Here is a 19,934-nt window from a genome sequence, read left to right as displayed (position 1 = left end):
GACAGCATTCTCCTTGTATGTGTTTCTCTGCTCATCTTATAAGGACACCAGCAGTTAGGGTAGGACCCACCGTCATCCAGTGTTGTAGGAGACAACTCTGCACCAATGTAGATGGCAGTTAACTGCAGAGCAAGGGTTAAGTGGAGACAGATCTTGGAGTGTGTTGGCCATGGAAAGGCAATGGCCAGGGTTACTTAAATGCGTGTACGCAGGATTCTTGGAGGAATGCCTCCAAGAACCAGATGTACTCTGTGATTGATAAACTCTGGGACTCTGACTCTTCTTGTGTCCTTGTTCATGAAAAGAAACAGTAGACGTGCAGGGTTGGGGATGGTATGGTTGGGAAAAAGGCTTTTGTAGCTTTTTGGTTTTATCTGCTGAGCTATGGCTCTTGGAACTCAATAAATATGCAGTGGCGCAGTTTCTCAGAGCTGATTCCACCTAAGAGTTTCAGCCTCTGCCCATTTACTTGCATCTGGTGTGTCTTTTGCCTCGTGAGTCCAAACAGTAAAGAAATTTGTAACACAGTGTGATGTCATCTGAACTTTAATTGCACCTGCGAAGACCCTATTTCCAAATACAGTGTGTTCACGGGGACTTAGGGGACACAACTCACTCCACTGTGGGCACCAGTCCCAGCGGCTTCACTGTAAGACCTCAGCTCAGTTTGGACATCTGGCACTGCAAATTCATAGGATTTAGAAAAACTGAGGTCCTTCCAGGGAATTAAATTATTTTAAAAGCGAGGGGGAGACGGGGAACAGGCTCAGGATTTACACTCCGCAGCTGAATTTACAAAGGGTAGATAGAGCTCCACAAAACAGATTTTATAAGTTGTCATGCTTCTGTCAGAAAAGGGTTTGCTGTTTACATTCAGGCTAGTCCAGGTTAGCCCTGCTCCACACCAACTGTCTTTGAGAGAGAGATGGAGGTCCCGGTCCCCAACGGCACTAATGGAGACGCCTTCCACCCCCACATGTTCACAGAGCCCCAGCCTCCTCTGCCCTCAGGCCTCACAGAGCAAGGGGCCTACAGGGACGCAACTGCAGAGCCTGAAGCTGCCACCTCATCGGTGGCACTGAGGTCAAGTACAGCGCAGGGTGGCTTTGGGACACAGGACCAGAGTGTCCACGACATCCCTGCCGTTTCATTTTCTAGTAGCGGGATCATTCGGGCACGGGGATGGGGAAGGGGGGGATGGATGGACATGTACAGCCTGAATCCTAAATCCTCCCCTCCCCTTCTTCCCTCCCTGTCCAGTCATAAGGGTTCCTACTGACAACTTCCCCAGAGACAGGCTTTTCAGTAACGCCAGACCCTGAGGGAGGAGCTGCGTGAAGTGCGTCAGTCAGTGCACTGAGCGGGAAGGTGAGAGGACTCAAGTGCACTGAGAGAAGGTGAGAACGGAACAAACTAGAACGGAACGAGTCCCTCTTATTGCCAACTGCACACCAGGCCCCTTGCTCCCTTTTCCTCTCTTTCCTCCATGCGACATGAAGAGTCAGGGACAAGTGACGCTGGGGCACCACAGCCACCTGTGTGGCAAGTTCTGGAAGAGTCAGAAGCACACTCTCCTCGGAGTGAGTGGAGCTGGGGTTCTCAGCAAGTTGCAGTGAAAACATGCACTCACATGCCGAACCAGGCCACAGCCCACACGCAGGGGCCCACTCGGTAAATCAGGACACAGGACACCAGGTAACTGCAAGAACCACGTCTTCTCTATTTATCATCACAATAAACACTTCACAGTAATGACTGCGTGGAACTGAGGAGTACACGCACCACGGATGACAGGACTTCACGAATGTGGATGGCACACACTCCCACATGCTGGGGCAGGGGGGTCTACAGCGGTCACTCACACAGGTCAGGGGATGGGTTTTCTGAAGTTTCCACAATAAGCATGTATGAATTTTACAAAAACACCAAGCTACTACACGTTTTTAGGTTTGAAAAGCACAGAACTGTCCTGCACAGACACTTGAGTCATTTGGCACACCTTGGTTTTCCTCCCAGAACAGCAGACACTGTCAAGTTCAGAGCCCGCCTCGCAGATGCCACCACCACGCTTCCCCGCAATCCAGAAAGGTGCTGGGCTGCGAGGCTCCACTCCTGGACCAGGCTCTCATCCCACTCCCCCTTTCCCTCGGGGTCCATCTGTCTAGAAGGCTCTCTCCAAACCATTCTTCAAAAAAAGGGCTCATGCCCCAGAATGGCAGGGAGCAATGTCTCACTCACCCCAAGGGAAGCCAGCAAGGCCCACCTGGGGGCTCCATGCCAGCACGCCAGCACTCCAGCACTCTAAAACCCTCTAGCCAGCACAGCATCCAGCCTCACGATGACAAGAACCTTCTGTAAGACTCTCCGCACATCAGCTGCCCTTTCATGGCCCACTCAAGCCTTCAGCAGGGCCACCTTGTGCTCCGGGACAGAATCGTCGCTGATGTTGTAGGGCTGGGTCCCTGGTTCTTGAGTCAGGTATTTCTCTGCAGAGACCAACATTTTTAAAGCACTAAAAAAGGGGAAGTGAGGCCGGGTTGGCTTACAGAGCGAGAGTAAAGGCTGTATGTCAGGGTCCCAGTGCAGAGGGAGCAGAGGGTCCCTAAGCCGCATCCACCTCCCCGTTGTTGCTGCATCCCTTCCCATGCCATAATGACCCTTTCTGACTGGTGGCAAACCCACTGGTCACTGCATCCCACGGAGGGGCATCTGGCTGCTCTCTTCCAGCACCAAATGGAGGAGCCTCAGACACCATGTTGAGCTGAAGAAGCCAGAGTCCTATGACCCCATTTACAGGACATTCTAGAAGAGGTGGAACCTCTCATTCCACCAACTCTGATGGAAGAAACAGGACAGGGCCCCCTTGTGGGGGTCACTGGAAAGGGATGAGGGTGGAATGATGGAACTTTCTAACTCCTGCTTGGTGGATACAGCTGTCAGAACCTAAACTGAGGTTTAAGATCTGTGCATGTCACTGGAATTTATAAACTCCACCTCAACTGAAGACACACTCCCATAAGAAATAAAACCCCAGTGCCAGAGGATCCCTGACAACCCATCGTCCTTTCATCTCCACAGACTCTAGCAGCCGACTTTCCCGTCTCCCCGAGTTCTGCCTGCTGTCCCAACCGCAGGGTGGAGGCTCTTTCCACTGATGCTGCCTGTACCCACCTGCTTCCTCCAGGGTGGTGAAGTGCCGGATGCCCTTCAGGTTAGCAGACTTCAGGACACGGAGAATGGGCCCCTGCAGGACAGACAAAAGTTAGTGCTGGGCAGGCAACCCGCACTGACCACAGGCTGCATAACTACCATGGTCTCTGGGTAGATACCATGTCCCCAACTCAGGGAAACAGAGAAAACCAGGCCACTGGTGCTAAGAGGAACATGTTTTAAGCAAGCACTCTCCCAAGAACACAAAGAGGAGTGCCCTGAAGGTATAGCACAGAAGTGACAGCTATGAGCAGAGCTCTGTAGCCAGATGCCCCGGGTCAGATGCCAGGCTGTCATCCTGTGTGACCTTGAGCAGCTTACTCAGCTTCTCTGGGCCTCAGCACTCTCATCCTAACATAAGGATAGTGATAACAACGATCTCATGGGCTGGTTTGAGAATGACGAGTAACGGCTGTCACGAGATGCCCACCTGCAGGCCGACGAAGGCGATGTTGACGCCCTGCCTGTGGAAGTCCTCCACGAGCTCCCTGAGCCCCAGCACCGCGGTGTAGTCAATGCTGCAGACGTGCCTGCAGTCCAGGATCGCGCAGCACGCGGGGGACACTGTGGAGGTAGGAGTGTGTGGGTCACGCTGGGCAGAGGCCCTGACCAGTGGCATGAAGCAAAGCAAGGCCATTGAGAGCTCCGTCTCCCAGCAGGGAAGGGTCAAGGGACCCAAGACAATAGCAGCAGCTTCCCTCAGAGGGAGAACCAGCCTCTTTCTCTCCAAACACCAACACCCAAAAGGAGATACAGGTCCTCCAGGACAAATAACGGGGAAATGCCACCCTTGCTGCCTGGAGGCAGTGGGTGCCCCGGGATGCGCAGGGCAGACGTGGCCATGGGGATGCTGCTGATACCCCGGACTTCCTGGACTCCAGCGAGCAAGCGCCTCTCTCACAGACAAGGGCAGGGCCCTGGGGTCCTGGGCAGCAGGCTGGATAGAGAGGTCAGTGGAGAGCTCTGGGGTGACTACGGCCAACCCTGCCCCACGCACCTTCCAGAGCCCAGCTCACAACTTCATTTCGGAGAGCCTCGATGGCTGGGAACTGCAGGCCGCTGGCCGGCCTCAGAATCAGCACTGGCCCCTGAGACACCTGGGGACAGCAGCAGGGGAGGCCAGTGAGCCCTGGAGTCAAGTAGGACGGAGGAAGGGGTGCAGAGCCCTCAGCCCACACCACCTCCTGCAGCAAGAGAGATCTAGGGGTTAGTTCCGCCCCCCAGCTAAACATCACTTAGTAGTGCCTTGGGCCACAACCACACTGAAACCTCAAAATGCAAAGGCCAGAGGTTCTGTCCCGGGCCCCTTCAGCCCTGAGGCCAAGGCCAGTGGGGCCCCCTTTGGAGAAGACTGGTACCTTTATGTCAGGTCTGGCCACAGAGTAGAGGACAATCAGCACAGAAACCAGGGTCCCCGCCAGGATGCCGTACTGGACCTCCCAGAAGCACAGCAGGAAGGTCACGCACAGGGGCAGCAAGTCCAGCCCTGGAAGAGAGGGTGTTCAGCTGACAGTCCCTCTTCAGTAAGCTAGGCTCCTAGCTACCAACCAGCACAAGACTCGGGGGGCTTTGCATGTAATGAGTGAAGATGTCACAGACCCCAGCAGCCCCCAGGGACCCCTGTCTGGGGACTCGGGACTCAGGGACTGAGACACCCCAGGGACTGCGGACAGCCACGTGAGCTCAGGAACATGCCAGAGGCAGAAAGTCCCCTCCCCACCAGGCTGAGCGGCAGCTGAGACCTGCCTGGGAGGGGACTTGGGGGGGGGGGCAAGATCTCTGCTCTCTGGGAGGAGGCCAACAGGGATTGAGAAAGAGACCTGGGCACATAGCCAAGTGTGAGAAGTGAAGGGCCAGGAGACCACATGACCCCTCATCCCAGAGCACCAGACTCCTAAGCCAGAACTTTGGACTTCTCTGAACTGTGGAAGACGCCCTGGAGCAATGGGGCAGGGTGGGGGTCAGTCCCGGACTGGGCTCAGTGTTGCACAGTCGAAGGCTGTTCAAAGGTGGGACACAATGACACGTGGAAGGCCTGGAACATCACAGGCACGTGATCTAGTCACATCCCCTGCACTTGGTAACTACTGGGAGAAGAAGTGTGTGGCTGATGAGGAAGGAACCAGATAAGCTACATAAACTCCCTGATTGCTTGGAAGAACAGAAATTTGTTACATCAAAGGACTGGCTGGTTCAGCTGTTCCATGGGACCCTGTTGGTCATCCCTAATGAGCATTACCCCATGTCAGGCTGGTGCCAGGTGCACAGGGAGAGGGAGGGGCAGGGGGAGGGACAGGCGGAGGGAAGTGGGAGGGGGAGAGAGGGAGCAGAGACCCAGCCTGTTGCAGACCCAGCACTGAATTGAGCTGGTTTAAGGTACTCTTGGGAGGCCTGAGAATCTGAAGGAGGCAGCCTGACCCTTGGCCCTGCGATGACACTTCCCAGAACTACAGGACACTCTGGCTGCAACCCAGCCACCATTGTCCAGTGGAGACTGTGGGAGAAGCTTCGGGAACCTTGTGTTGAGAGATGAGGAACTACATACTCTTCACGCGCCAGAGCGTCTTGATGATTTTGACGTCGAACATGGGGACCACGGCCATGATGATGACAGCCGCCAAGGCGGCCTTGGGGATGTAGTAGAAGAACGAGGTCAGGTAGTTCAGCGACAGCAGCACCAGAACTCCTGCAGGAGGGGGACAGCACTGACCTGAGCCTGCCACCCAACTCACACAGGGTGAGCGAGGAGCCCCATCTAGGGGACTCAGCCTGGGCACCAAGCCAACTGCACCATGCTCCCTCTCACTTTACTTTTTCCTAGGTCGCTGCCTCTGCACAAGGGGCTCAGTTTGTGAGGGTACTCACCGGTCACCAAGCCTCCCGCGGGAGTACACACCCCCGACTGAGCATTCACAGCCGTCCTAGAAGGCAACACATAGACCTGTTAGTGGTAATCAGAGCAGGGGACATGCTAGTCCACACAGAGGCAGCTGGCCTCCAGAGACAGGGTGCTCTAGAGGGACCACTGGGCCCCCTCACCAAAGGGGGGCATCCCCGACCTAAATAAGCCTGAAACAACCCATTGGCACATCTGAGAGAAGTCCAGTCATAAATCCAAATATCCAACAGGATCTGTACACCTCCCTGCTGTGGGCTGAGCACCCTCTAAACTAGCAAGTTGAAGGCCAGACCCCTAGCACCCGGGAAGTGACTGTACCCGGGAGGACCTCTGAAGGGGCGATTATGTTAAGACAAGGCCCTCATTTACTCTGACTGGTATCCTAAGGAAAGGAGGTCAGTACAGAGACACGAAGATGGACACAGAGGGATGACCACATTGGGGACATGGTGAGGAGGCACTGGCTGCCAGCCAAGGAGAGAGGCCTCAGGGGAAGCCAACCCTGTCAGCATCCTGAACTCAGGTCTCAGCCTCCAAAGTGTGACAGAAACATCTGCTGTTGAAGCTGCCAGTCACTGCAGATACAGTGGATCTGGCAAAACAGCACTCCCTACAGCTAACGAATCTCATCTATTAAATATTCAGTGCCCTCTATATACAAGGTGCTGTGTAGACTGGGGGGGGGGGGCAGAAATAGCCACGTGACTGAACAGACTTGTAACCCAGTTATGCTAACAAGAACACATGACGAGGAGAAGCGCCCATTTGCTTCTCCACCCCTCCGCCGCACTTTCCCTCTCTGTCTCTCTCTTCCCCTCCCGCAGCCAAGGCTCCATTGGAGCAAAGATGGCCCGGGCGCTGGGGATGGCTCTGTGGCCTCTGCCCCAGGTGCTAGAGTGGCTCTGGTTGCAACATGGCGACGCCCAGGATGGGCAGAGCATCGCCCCCTGGTGGGCAGAGTATGGCCCCTGATGGGCGTGCCGGGTGGATCCTGGTCGGGCGCATGCGGGAGTCTGTCTCTCCCTGTTTCCAGCTTCAGAAAAATGGAAACAAACAAACAAACAAAAAAACACATGACAAGTAAATTTAGAAAAGGGTTTGAGGCCTTACTGCATGAACACCAACACAGGACCCACATCACTGGCACTGTCCTACATGCTTTTCACTGAATACATGGCTCTGACATAAGCCTATTAAGATACTCACTTTACAGATGAGGACCATGAGGCACGGGGAGGATGGTCAGTGTGTCCTGTGTCCCTTGGACACTGGTTCTGGAGTGTCAGGAGGCCCAGTACTCAGACAGGTTGAGGGTCAGTTGTTCTGGGAACCAGGTGCTGCCAGACGCACCCTCTTTTTCTCTTTTCCCCACAGGTCACACTGCCCCCTGGCTTCAGAGGGCCCCAGGGCAACGCCTCCCCCATGGAGTTTGAGCTGGCCCATGCCCCTTCTACAACCCCTCCCGCCCCACCTCCTTAGGGGTCAGCTCCTGTAGCAAGACGCCAGAGCACCCTCCCAGCACACCTGTAACTTTTCAGTGTTCATCCTCAGTATGTGGGCGTGAAGAGCACCCAACCAGGTCCTGAAGGGAAGCAGGGCAAGCCCCCTACTGTCTCCCAAGCCCAGATGCCAGAGCAGCGGACCAAGGGCCATCGGTGGCCTGAACAGGCAGATCCATAACCCAGAGAGGAATAAAACCTGTCTGGATGGGGGCCTGGGCCTGGCTGGGGAAGCTGGACTTGAGAGCTAGAAAGGACCCTCCGGCCTGGGCTAGGACCCCCCATCTCCAGCAGCACAGAGAAGGACAGTGAGCACTCACCGTCCAAAGCTGCCAGTGACTGGGAAGGAAGAGAAAAAGGAGGCCAGGATGTTGGTTGTGCCTGGGGAGAAAAGAGAGAAAAGGTTTCTCTGAAAGCGAAGGAGCACAAAATTGAGGGAAAGAGATGGGAGGTGGGGGGAGCTAAAACCAGACAGAAACAGGAAGGCAGAGGTGGAGGAAGCCCCCAGGGGGACATCCCATTCCTAATGCCCTCTTTCAGGGAAGGACAAAGAAACCAAGTTCCCTACGGTGGACTCTCGCTTTGTAGCCTCGTCTATGTGAGTTAAACGTGCCTTCTTCCCACATAGGATGGAGAGGAACCCCGCCTCTCAGGACCACTGGCACCCCAACGTGTTGGCAAGTCAGGTGCCATCTGCCCTACTCCAAGTTGAGGGGCTGGTCATGGCTAGTGAGCCATCTTCCCCATGCAACAGATTAGCCAACCCTGGGTGGTACCCAAGCCTGGGGCCTGGTTGGGACCTAAGAACTGGGCTCATTGGCCCATGTCCATCACAACCAGCCCGCAGCCTCCACTTCATCCGGAGACCTTCGCAAAGACCACAGACTCCCCTGCTCTGGAAAACCCACAACAGCATCCAAGGTTCAAGTCTTGATTAGGGTGGGGTCCACTTAGAACCAAGCGTTCATGAGTCCCACGGCCCCACTCATGTCCTAAGATCAGGGCCCGACATCAGCAGGCATGGCAAAGGCCATGGTCACCCAAACTTCTCATGCCAGCTCCACAAGACCCAGGTGGGGACCCCTCCCAGTGCCAGCCATCTAGAGAGGCCAGGTTAGTTAGCTTCCTGCTCTGTACTTGCTCAGAGCTGCCTGACCTGGCTGACGTCTCAGGTCAGCGTTCGTGTAGTCAGCACAGCTTGCCACCACCAACTCAGCCCCATGACCATCCCTTACTTGTCGCTTCTGTGACCTGGACCCACCATATTAGGAGAGGATTTTGCGCTACTTGCAGAGATGAGAATGGGAAGCTCTGACAACTCACACTTGGAGCGTTTACTGGTAGGCACATGGGGAAGCTGCAGACTCTCTGTGTGGGGCAGGCGATTCCTGGGCCGCCCTGAGTCTATCAACTAGGCAAGACCCTCTCCGCTGTAAGCCCAGAGGAGCACTGGCAATACCCCTGGGGCCTCATGCCATCTGCTACTGAGAAGTCCAGTAGCTGGGGTGCCCAATGCTGCCATGAAGTTGTCTGCTGGAAGTTCCCGTGGCCCTTCAGGAACTGAGCAGCGCTGCCTATTAAATCTGTGCCCCCTTCACAAGGGGTTGAAAGGAAAAGCAGAGATGCCTGACACCCATGAAATTGAAAACAATGGTAAACAAAGTTAAGATTAGTCTCAAAAGGAACCATCACAGAAAACAAGAAAACTTAGAGTGACACCTGCCACAGGCCCCTCCACAGGCAGCCTGGGGTCACCAGAGGCTTCACTCATCCACCTGCCCAGCCTGCAGGGAGGTCACTGGGTGGGGCAAAGGCACTCCGGGACCCACACAATCAGCAAGCTCACCTGAGGGTCCTCCTGGCCACTTTATTCAGCAACCTGACCCTGAGGAGACACATCCTAGGCATTTTGGCCGCAGACCTCAGGATCTGGTCCACAGCAGGCACTCAATAAGCTTCTGTCAGAACAGGCACCAGATGCCAGCTACCTACTTGGAGCAGTTACACTGAATCCCCTGGAGTTCTGAGGATGAATCCACGCTAATGCTGCAAAAGGCCCAACTCAGGGCCACCTCTGCTCCCTGCTTCTCATTGTGACCACCACTCCAATTGCCCCAACTTGAGCACACACACCCCCAGCCCTCGTAAGAGCAACAGGGGTCTCACCAATGGCCATCAGCTCCTGGTTGATGTCGATGCGGTAATTATTTTGAGACGCTAAAGAGAAAGGACAGGAAAAACATGGTCACTACGTAGGTGACATCACGCAGAAAAACATTCATTAAATGGAAACACAGGTTGCAGGTTTCTACTTTACAATACTACCTAGGTTTCATAAAAGAAAGCTTATAAACATGTAAGATATACACACATGCAAGTGTATACAGGGGCGTGTCTGAGTTTCACAAGATAAAGAGGGCAGGCGAACGGGGCTGCGGCAGGGCTGCCAGGGAAGGCACGGCGGTAGGTGTCTTACCAAAGGATCTGGCCACTGCGATGCTCTCCAGGATACCCATCAGGGGCACCACGGCCACCCCGGCCCCCATTTCCTGAGAGGGGAGAGAGGGATGGTGGGTGACCCTCGGGGGGAGGAAAGGACTTCCAACTAATGTCCACTCCTCCCAAACACCTGCAGCTGCTCCAGGTTGCACTGCATGTGTTCGTAACATGTCCAGTCCACATCATTCTTCATTTTCTGTTTTCCTGATTATTTCCTTTGTGGGGGTTGGGGGGTAGGATTTCTTGGAGTCTACACGTTACAGCTTTTACTTATCTTGTTCATGTTCATTACTCAGAAAACTTTCCATTTTCCTTGAATGTTGGCTGCCCTCTGGTCCTTAACCGTAAAGCCGAGACAGGCACTGGCTCTCCCACGTGACAGAGTAGCACATGCAGCCCGGCCCCAGGGCTATGAGCTAGAGGGGAAGCCTTTCCTGACCATACAAGGAACTGATACAGCACACTCCTGCTATACCAGTGTGCGTGATGGCAGAAGACCCCTGGGCTCAAGGCAGGAAAATAAACAAGGGGTCCCCTGAGGATGTGCCTAATCTGGAATTATTTTCTTGCCTATCCCTCCACCCAGAGAAAGCCCCTCCTGAGGACTCATCAGTCCTAGCTGAGCTCAGAGCTCCCTACCACCAAGCAGATGCCCTACAGGGCAGAGCCAGGCCCGGGGGTAAGCTGACCTGGCTCCCTGTTCCTACTCACCTGCAGCATTTCAGTGAAGGAGAGTGTCCCGTTGGTAGTGGACAGCGAGAAAGGAGGGGTCCTGAATGGAGGGAGTCCCTGGACTATATTCCCAGTTAGAATGAAAGGCTGGTATCCAGTCACCTCGAAGGAGTACGCAACCAGAGCGGCGAAGGCAACCACCAGGGCGTTCCGAGCTAGGACAGACAGGAGACCCATGGTGGGACCCAGCTCGTCTGGGTAAGAAAGTAGAAGATGCCATCCTAGCCACGAAGCCATGGCCTCTTACACTCTAACCTGGGAAACAGTGTGGCTACAAGTGACCCTGTGGTGCTGCCCACATGTGACACCACAGAAAATGCACAAAGGTGGGAGGGAGGAGGGACAAGTACAGGGCCAGTACATCTGACATCTCTAGTCACCAGTGACCGCATGGCCCACAGCATAGCTGAAACCCATTCTTGAGATCAGATGTCCCAGGACAATCCTGCTTTGAAGTAAGACAGAGGAACAAAATAGGCTTTCCTGGCTGCCTAAGACAACTAAAAACTGGACAAAACGTAGGAGAAGGCATGTGCTTGTGTAGCTCCCAAACTGAACTTCTAGAAATCAAACCCATAGCATGAGATAAGAAACATTCTGGAGACGCAGCCCAAGAAGTCTCCAGGGTCACAGCAGCACTTCTCTCACTTCACCTGGTGAGCATGGTAACAGGTAGATTCTGAGTTGCAGGCCTGGGTGGGACAGAAGAATCTGCATTTCAAATAAGCCAGGTGTAGATCATCAGCCACACTCCCAGTGGTCAGGTTTGGAGAACACCGTACATGCCTGTTTCTGTGCATTTCCTGATGACTAAACTAAAGCTCTCTCTGGCACATGACCTGCACCAACATCAAACACCAGGTAAGTGGCAAAGCCAGGACTTAAAGCCACATATTTTCCCTCTAAGTCCTGGACTCCTTTATCTTCTTAGTTCTTTGCATTTACTTAGGGCTCCAGTCTGAGGAACAGGAGCCACTGAGAGACTCTGGGGCCTGGGGACCATCTGAACAGCTGAAAGGGACTCAAGGGCTGAATTGAGCACCGCCCACCATGGTGCTGGCTGGACTTGGTGGCCACGGAGGAGTGGGGCCAAATGCAGTATGACTTACACTTGCTCCTCCATTCTGAGCAAGTCCTGCAAATATCTCCACTTTATTGCTTTCCTGTGCCTGCCTTCCTCTCCTGCGCCACCAACTGGCAGCTCAGCCCTGAAGACCGCTGCGGAAAGATCTCCACCTCCCCAGACGGGGCCCTTTACCAGTGATTGCCACCCCAACCCTCCTCATCTTGGGAGCATTCACTGCAGCCCCTCTTTACAAGACCCGTTTTCATGCCCAAAGCAAAATACTTACCTCCAGCAAACAACTGCAAAATTAAAACGGAATCAGAATTGTTGCCCCCTAACCCTCCACCCTTGATAAGGACCTACCCACACACCAGGGTCTCTCAACCTCAGTACTGCTGACACTTTGGGCAGGATCACTCTTTGCCACAGGAGGCTGTGGAATGCAGGATGTGCAGCAGCATTTCTGGCCTCTACCCACTAGGTGCCAGTAGAGCCTTGCCCAGTAGAGCCAACCAAAATGCCTCCAGACACTGCCAAATGTCCCTGGGGGCAAAATCGCCCAGGGTGGAAAATTCATGCAAAAAAAAGAGTTCTTGGCCCTGACCGGTTGGCTCAGCGGTAGAACGTCGACCTGGCGTGCGGGGGACCAGGGTTCGATTCCTGGCCAGGGCACATAGGAGAAGCGCCCATTTGCTTTTCCACCCCCCCCCCCTTCCTTCCTCTCTGTCTCTCTCTTCCCCTCCCGCAGCCAAGGCTCCATTGGAGCAAAGATGGCCCGGGCGCTGGGGATGGCTCCTTGGCCGCTGCCCCAGGCACTAGAGTGGCTCTGGTTGCAGCAGAGCAACGCCCCGGAGGGACAGAGCATCACCCCCTGGTGGGCAGAGCGTTGCCCATGGTGGGCATGCCGGGTGGATCCCGCTCGGGCGCATGCGGGAGTCTGTCTCTCCCCGTTTCCAGCTTCAGAAAAATACAAAAAAAAAAAAAGTTCTTAGCCTAGCTGCACACAAAACCACCCAGGGAGTTTCAGCTATCCCAGGGCTCTAGTCACGCCCAGACCAGTGATACTAGTCTCTAGAAGAGGCCTGAAACCAGCTCCAGTGCATCCCCGGGAGCATGTCCAGGTCATGCAGCGCCGCCGAGGGAGTGGGTCCTCGCCCAGGGGTCCCTCACCTGTGGTGGCAGTCCAGACCAGCCCGTGGCTGAGCCGCACACCAGGGGGCATCTCAGGATGGATGGGAGGCACATGGTCCCGCATCAGCTTCAGTACCAGCAGCAGCAGCATGCAGACCAGCCCCAGAACGATGTCGCCCACCCTGCAGACAGAGGCCAGTCACCACCCAATCTGCCAATAGCACGTGTCCTCTGGTCTACAGGTGACACCTCAACTGGTAACCAGTTTTCTTTCTTCATGGCTCCTTCTGCTTTTCCCTAAAGTATCTACATCCCTGCTTTACTTCAAACCTCAGGAAGTACACAGGCCTGTGTGAGACTAGGCAGTGGCCCCTATCATAAAGGCAGCAGAGTAACAAGAGCACATTTCTAGTCACATGGTTCTGTGGGCTACATGTGCCTCATCTGCTCCAGAAGCTTCACTGACAGCCTATGATGCTCTCCATCCAGTCTCCACTTCTGACCCCCACCAGCTACCTCTTTGCTCAGAGTGCCCCAGGCTCGCAGTGGAATCAGACCCCAGGGAAGCTTCCACAGCAGATCAAAGGGGAAAGGGTGGTCACAGGGTCTCCCTAATCCCTCTAGTCCTCAGCACTGCTCTGACACAGCACTTACGCAGCTCCCCCTAGTCCACATCTTCATTTTGTCCCCCCAGTCAGAGGTGTCCCAGCTTTCAGCTGGACTCATCTAGGAGCCTCTCCTGTTTGTCCTTTGATGTGCCCACCCTATGGGAGGTACCCCACCATCATAGAGGTGCCCGATGCAGGAACCCCAGCTCTCAACACTGCTACACCTACCAGTGAACCTTGGACACCAGCACAACCTGCTGACTTCTGTACGTTCTCCTTCTCACTGAACTACAAACCTTTTGAGAGAGACTGCCTGGTCCTTCTGTCTCCCGGTCTCTTCCCACTGCTACTGCCCAATACAGCTCTGCACAGGGGTCATACTGGCTGAGCAGATTTCCCACCCTTCCATGTGCAACTGACTCAGAAGGTCTGGGCTGGCCCGCTGCCTAGTGATGTCCTAGGGACCCGTTTGAGCAAAAGGACCCCAGAGGATGGAACAAATGCCACCTGGGAGTGGAAGGGGAGGGGCAGGGCCGAGAGTGGGTCCTGGAATAGCTTCCCTGGAAGGTGGGCAAAAAAACCCAGCAGGATACCTGGTCTCTCCAATATAGCGGAAGATGTAATACACTTGCAGGAAAAACTCTCGAGGGATACAGTACAGTCCCAGCAGGTTCTGTTCAAACACAGAGGCTCTGGTTAGACAACCTTCTCCAAAGGAGGCCTGAGGTCCCCTCCCCACAGGTGTGCCTCCTGGGGACACCTGTCCGTTCCTAAAGTTCCCGAAGACAAAGTTATTTTCAGGGGAAAGAGCATTTTACAACGTTTGGAGTCATGGATGCATCCTTACAAATTATCTCCATTTCTAGTATCAGTCTGGACGGCCTCAAAGCAAGGTAGACCACTTTGACTGCACACTTATTAGTGGTCAGGCCCTGAGATCTTGTCATTGGCTCACAGCTGTGTCCATGAGAGTGCCCTGCCCCTCCTATTCCCACTGGCCTGACATTACGTCCCCCACACAGAGGCCAGCCAGCACAGTCCTCTGCCCGTGGGAAAAACCAGGTGGCACAGCTGTGGTAGGTAAAACTACTACTACTCACCCCACAACCCCCACCTCAACCCGGGATCAAGGAGCGTTGAGAAGCTGCGGGGGGACCCGGCCAAGTCAGGGGCCTCCCACTGTGATCCTGGCACTCAGGTCCTCGGGAGGGAAAAGGGGCTCCACTCTGATTTAGTCTTTCACTCTGCTTGAGACGGGGTGGGGGGTGTGAGGAGTAGTTGAAGGGGAAGTCCAGGCCCAGACTCCAGGGCAGTCAGCTCGAGGACCCTGAAACCCATCCATACACAGCCCGATGGGGATAGGCAGACATGGGCGGGGGCTTGTCCTGAGAGAATCTGGAGGTCCCCCACTGGCACCATAGCCCAGGGTGTCTGATGGCTGTCATGACCTGGAATTTAGGGATGTAAGTTCTCCAAGTACAAGTCCGTAAAGAAGATAACCTCGCCCTGGCCGGTTGGCTCAAGTGGAAGAGCATCGGCCTGGCGTGCAGAGGTCCCGGGTTCGATTCCCGGCCAGGGCACAGAGGAGAAGCGCCCATCTGCTTCTCCACCCCTCCCCCTCTCCTTCCTCTCTGTCTCTCTCTTCCCCTCCCGCAGCGAGGCTCCATTGGAGCAAAGGTGGCCCAGGCGCTGGGGATGGCTCCTTGGCCTCTGCCCCAGGCGCTAGAGTGGCTCTGGTCGCGACAGAGAGACGCCCCAGAGGAGCAGAGTGTCGCCCCCTGGTGGGCAGAGCGTCGCCCCATGGTGGGCGTGCCGGCTGGATCCCGGTCGGGCGCACGCGGGAGTCTGTCTCTCCCCGTTTCCAGCTTCAGAAAAATACAAAAAAAAAAAAAAAAGCTAACCTCTATACCCATTGATTGTATAAAAGAACACTCTTGACACTAAAAATGAAGGATGTTGGCCTGACCTGTGGTGGCGCAGTGGATAAAGCGTCCACCTGGAAATGCTGAGGTCGCCAGTTCGAAACCCTGGGCTTGCCTGGTCAAGGCACATATGGGAGTTGATGCTTCCAGCTCCTCCCCCCCTTCTCTATCTCTCTCTCCTCTCTAAAAAAATGAGTAACAATAAAAAAATAATCTAAAAAAATAAATAAAAATGAAGGATGTTGTTTCCAGAAACAGAAACAGACCATCCCACAAAACTGTTCACCGAGCTTACATTATGCACACTTTTTTAATTCTTTTTCTTTTTTTTTTAATTTATTCATTTTTTTTTTTTTTAGAGAGGAGAGAGAGAGGGAGGGAGGGAGGGAGGGAGGGAGAGAGAGAGAGAGAGAAGGGGGGAGGAGTTGGAAGCATCAACTCCCATATGTGCCTTGACCAGGCAAGCCCAGGGTTTCGAACCGGCGAACTCAGCATTCCAGGTAGACGCTTTATCCACTGCGCCACCACAGGTCAGGCCTGCACACACTTCTTGATGACCATCCACACCTTCCCTAAGCTGTTTTCCTTCTCTCTAAATGGATGCCTTTTTTTTTTTTAGAGATGGGGAAGACAGAGAAAGGGACAGACAGGAAGAGAGAGATGAGAAGCATCAATTCTTCACTGCAGCACCTTAGTTCATTGCTTTCTCATATGTCCCTGACAGGGACGGGAGGCCACAGCAGAGCTAGTGACCCATTGTTCAAGCCAGCAACTTTCGGCTCAAACTAGTGACCTTGAGCTTCAAGCCTGTGACCCTTGGGCTCAAGCCAGTGACCATGGGGTCATGTATATGATCCTGTACTCAAATAGGTGAGCCTGCGCTCAAGCCCCTGTTGCTCAAGCTGCTGAGCCCACACTCAAGCTGGCGACCTTGGGGTTTCGAACCTGGGTCCTCTGCATCCCAGTCTGATGCTCTATCCACTGTGCCACCACCTGGTCAGGCTAAATGGATGCCTTAATAATAAACCTCCGTCCCGTGGATGCCGTGAAAATTAAACACTAGAAAAGTGTTGAACACAATTCTTTGCACACAGAGAACAGGAAGTGTCAGCTATGTTATTACACACACATCTCCTCCTTGACTTTCTTTCTCTGTCTCCACTGGGAAGACGTTCATAGGTCATCCTGGGCACTATGCCTGGGAGAGGCTGGGATAGGGACACCAAGTCACCAGGTAGGGGAGAGGCCCTGAGTCTGCGATGAGGGGCCCCTTGGCTTCATTTGTGCACTGAGCACTCACCTTCTTTACACCAGGCACAAACAATTCCTGCCCACCAGAATCTTAAAGTCTGATGTAAGCAAAAAAATGATTCCAGTACTTCTTAGAGATGTTTAGACAGAAATATAAAGGAATACGGTATTTAAAAAATATTAAGGAGAAATTAGAAAAAAAATGCATGAAATCACCTAGCTAAATCGGTGTGGTGAATAACTTGTTAGAATTTGGCAGTATGCTGTGAAGGAGAACAGAATCACCCTGTGAACTGAACCAAGCACGTCAGCATGAGCACACCTGTAAGAGCAGGGCCAGCATTTCTGGCCCAAGTTACCTGCTGTAGACTCTGACCGTCACTCAAAGCTCCCTGAGGGATTGTTTTATTAATGGAAACCTCATGCTCTGAAATCTGGAATAGCAGGATGTCTACCAGACTGCACTTACAGGGGCAGGCCTTGGTCCTGCTACTACCAAGTGTCCCAGTGCCAACTAGCACGCTTACCCTGAGCTGCCCGAAGCCAATAGTGATGGCAGCAGCAGAGGTGAAACCTTTGATGACGGGGCAGGAAATGAAGTCCAGCAGGAACCCTGGTGGTCAAGAGGAAATACTGAGCTAGTTTTGGATGATACTGATAAATGTGGGCTGGGAGGGGTGCAGTGGGACCAGGGCTAAGTCTGGTGGGCAGCACACTGTTTGGGCTGGTTTAGAGAGAAGGTAGGGGAGGCTAGGGTCTGAGGTTCTGGCCCCTACGCAGAATAGGTTAGTGCTAGGGGTGGAGTGCATCCCCACCCCTCCCTCACAGGGACAGTCCATGAATTGCAAAGAAGAAAATGTTGATGGCAGGATATCCCCAGGAGACAGGTGACTTGGTTCCCCAAGAATAAGAGAACCACAGTCCCTCACTCCCCAAGGCAGGAGGGCCCAAGAGTCTTACCCAGGCACAAAAACCTTATGGCTAACTGGATGCAGCCTGACAGGAACGTCAGCAGCACAGCGAAGGCAGGCTCTTGGAAGGTGTAGGAGGAGACCAGGAGGGACATGATGGCCGTGGGGCCCAAAGTCAAATCCCGAGAGGTGCCCAGGATTAAGTACACAAAGCACCCCATGAACGCAGAGTAAAGGCCGTACTGTTGGGGAGAAAGAGCAATGAGCACCCAGGAGACCTCACAGGGTCCCTGGGGTACCCATCTGAGAACGGGATCTTGGTGTCCACTGTGGACTCAGGGAACATCAGCGCACACAGGCAGGGAAACTGCTCAGCCTGTCCCACCCACGTTTTCTGACCTGCAGTGATGAGGGAACCTTTTCCTCTACCCGCTAGAACACAAAAGCCTGTGTGCTTATGTTTGGGTCTGACTCTGAAAACGCGCTCTTCTGTGAGCCATCCTGCTAGCCCCAGCAGGCAATCCAGATGAGCTTGGCACCTGTGTGTGGCAGTGTGACGACAGCAGTCACACGTTCCAGATTGTAAACCAAGGTTTCTCAGGTCCCATACACTGAACTCCTGGGTGGCCTCTGGTCTGGAGGCAGTACTACACATTTCTAGATTGCTTCTAGGTGGGTACTGAGGCCTAGGTCAGGCAGTGTGGAGGGAATATGGGGCCAGACCACCTCACCTGGGGTGGAAGTCCAGCCACCTCAGCATAGGCCAGCGCCTGGGGAATGACTGTGAGCCCGACTGAGAGCCCAGCAATAAAGTCCATCTTCAGCCACTGCATGGAGTACTTGGGCATCCAGGCCAGGAAGGGCAGCCACTTATGCAGAACAGCAGGGGAGCAGAGTGCGGCCATGCCAACAGGCCAGGGATTGGCCTGCTCCATTGCTTTCACAGACGATGACATGCCTGTGGTGGGCTGGAGGGGGACCAACACCAGCAATCAGGGTCCAGGCTTCAGAGAACCCAGCAACAGAGCAAAGGTCCAGGGGCATCAGGACAGACACATTTTGTCTCCCCCCACCCCGAGGTTTTAGCCAGATGGGTTAAATCCCCTCACCTTGCTGGTCTGAGAAGAAGCCAAAGACCAGTGGTGGAGTTCCCCTCCCCTCCCCTCCCCTCCCCTCCCCTCCTCTCCTCTCCTCTCCTCTCCTCCGTCCATTATTCCTTGCCCTGCTCACTGCTCTCCCTGAATCTCACCTGCTCAAACCACAGGTGCCTTCTCTCCCTCCATCAATGCTTGCCCTAAAAAACACCCAATTTCTCAATAAGAACCTTAAACACTAATTACACTCAAGGTTTGTCTTCCGAGGAGAATTTCTTTTCTGTTTCTTGCCCAGGAAACTGGAAGCAGCGCAGAGAGAAGCAGGGTCCACAGAGGTACCTATGTCTAAATGGAGGGGGGATATAAGTGAAGAGGGGAGCGTGGGTGAGGAGGAAACTGGAGGCCCGCAGAGCCCCAGGTTTTCCAAGTGCGCAGTTAGGCGGGCTCCACCCACTACTGCGCACTGCGGCTGGCAGGAGCGGGGGCGGAGGAAGTCTGCATCCTGAGGTTGCGCATTACCTCAACCCCCACCTGTAGCATTCGCATCCCTAGAGGAGCCCCGGGAATTCTAGTTGGTTCTGAAAGTACGTCAGAGACCCCTTCACTAATTACAAATGCGCAGCATCCTCCAAAGACCCCTCCCCGCCCCCAGGACCCTCGGGGACCGTTCTGGACACAATGAGACCAACCCCCACCCCCGAAGCCCCTGCCTGGGCTGCGACCCCAGCCCCGGCTCATGGCGTCTAAAGGTTGGGACCTCACCCCGCTGATGGTCTGCAGCCCACTGGTCCCCGGAAGAGCAAAGGCGGCAGGGGCCTGGGTAGGGTGCAGTGGGTGAAGACCAGGAGAAAGGGGTCTCCGCGGGAGGCGCCCGCACACTCCTACCCTGTGCCGTGAGCCGCGCCAGCATCCTCCCGGAGACCCCGGTGTGTCCCCGGCAGCTCACCAACCCCACCCCGGGTCCTTGGCCGCCCCCCACCCGCCGTAGACTCACCTAGCGCAGCAGCTCCTGCTCTCTCGACGACTTCGCTGCAGCAGCGTCTGCAGGAATAACACACGGAGGAGGAGCGAGGGGCGGACCGGGCGGGGCCTGGCGCCTCGTGACCGGGGAG

At 54.6% G+C, this 19,934-nt stretch overlaps 1 protein-coding gene across 3 annotated transcripts; it reads right to left on the bottom strand.

Annotated features, from left to right (window-relative positions):
* Positions 1 to 1,696: 1,696 nt before the first annotated feature.
* On the bottom strand, positions 1,697 to 19,934 carry SLC26A11 (solute carrier family 26 member 11). 3 transcript variants are annotated; one of them, XM_066237197.1, is made up of 18 exons: positions 19,817 to 19,934; positions 19,069 to 19,167; positions 18,460 to 18,696; positions 17,778 to 17,970; positions 17,345 to 17,430; positions 14,238 to 14,317; positions 13,076 to 13,218; positions 10,819 to 10,994; positions 10,085 to 10,157; positions 9,775 to 9,825; positions 7,929 to 7,989; positions 6,076 to 6,131; positions 5,756 to 5,896; positions 4,569 to 4,696; positions 4,208 to 4,307; positions 3,641 to 3,774; positions 3,172 to 3,244; positions 1,697 to 2,486 (listed from the first exon to the last, which is right to left on the bottom strand). In XM_066237197.1, the coding sequence occupies exons 3-18, from the start codon at positions 18,682 to 18,684 to the stop codon at positions 2,395 to 2,397; spliced, it is 1,812 nt and encodes a 603-aa protein (XP_066093294.1). In that variant the 5' UTR covers positions 18,685 to 18,696; positions 19,069 to 19,167; positions 19,817 to 19,934; the 3' UTR covers positions 1,697 to 2,394. The 3 variants fall into 3 exon arrangements, with proteins under 3 accessions (XP_066093294.1, XP_066093295.1, XP_066093296.1); XM_066237198.1 differs by having other exon boundaries at positions 19,069 to 19,161; positions 19,817 to 19,884; XM_066237199.1 differs by lacking the exon at positions 19,069 to 19,167 and adding an exon at positions 18,978 to 19,022 and having other exon boundaries at positions 19,817 to 19,873.

Source organism: Saccopteryx bilineata, chromosome 6, assembly GCF_036850765.1.
Source record: "Saccopteryx bilineata isolate mSacBil1 chromosome 6, mSacBil1_pri_phased_curated, whole genome shotgun sequence".
Taxonomy (NCBI): Eukaryota; Metazoa; Chordata; class Mammalia; order Chiroptera; family Emballonuridae; genus Saccopteryx; species Saccopteryx bilineata.
This window is presented reverse-complemented; position numbering and strand designations above follow the sequence as displayed.

Excerpts from the sequence above, each read along its gene's own strand:
- SLC26A11 (XM_066237197.1), bottom strand. The coding sequence starts at position 18,684 with ATGTCATCGTCTGTGAAAGCAATGGAGCAGGCCAATCCCTGGCCTGTT. Across the intron at positions 7,990-9,774 it reads CCAGGAGCTGATGGCCATTG|GCACAACCAACATCCTGGCC; the intron begins GTGAGACCCCTG and ends TTTTCTCCCCAG. Across the intron at positions 4,697-5,755 it reads GACGCTCTGGCGCGTGAAGA|GGCTGGACTTGCTGCCCCTG; the intron begins GTATGTAGTTCC and ends CCTCTCTTCCAG.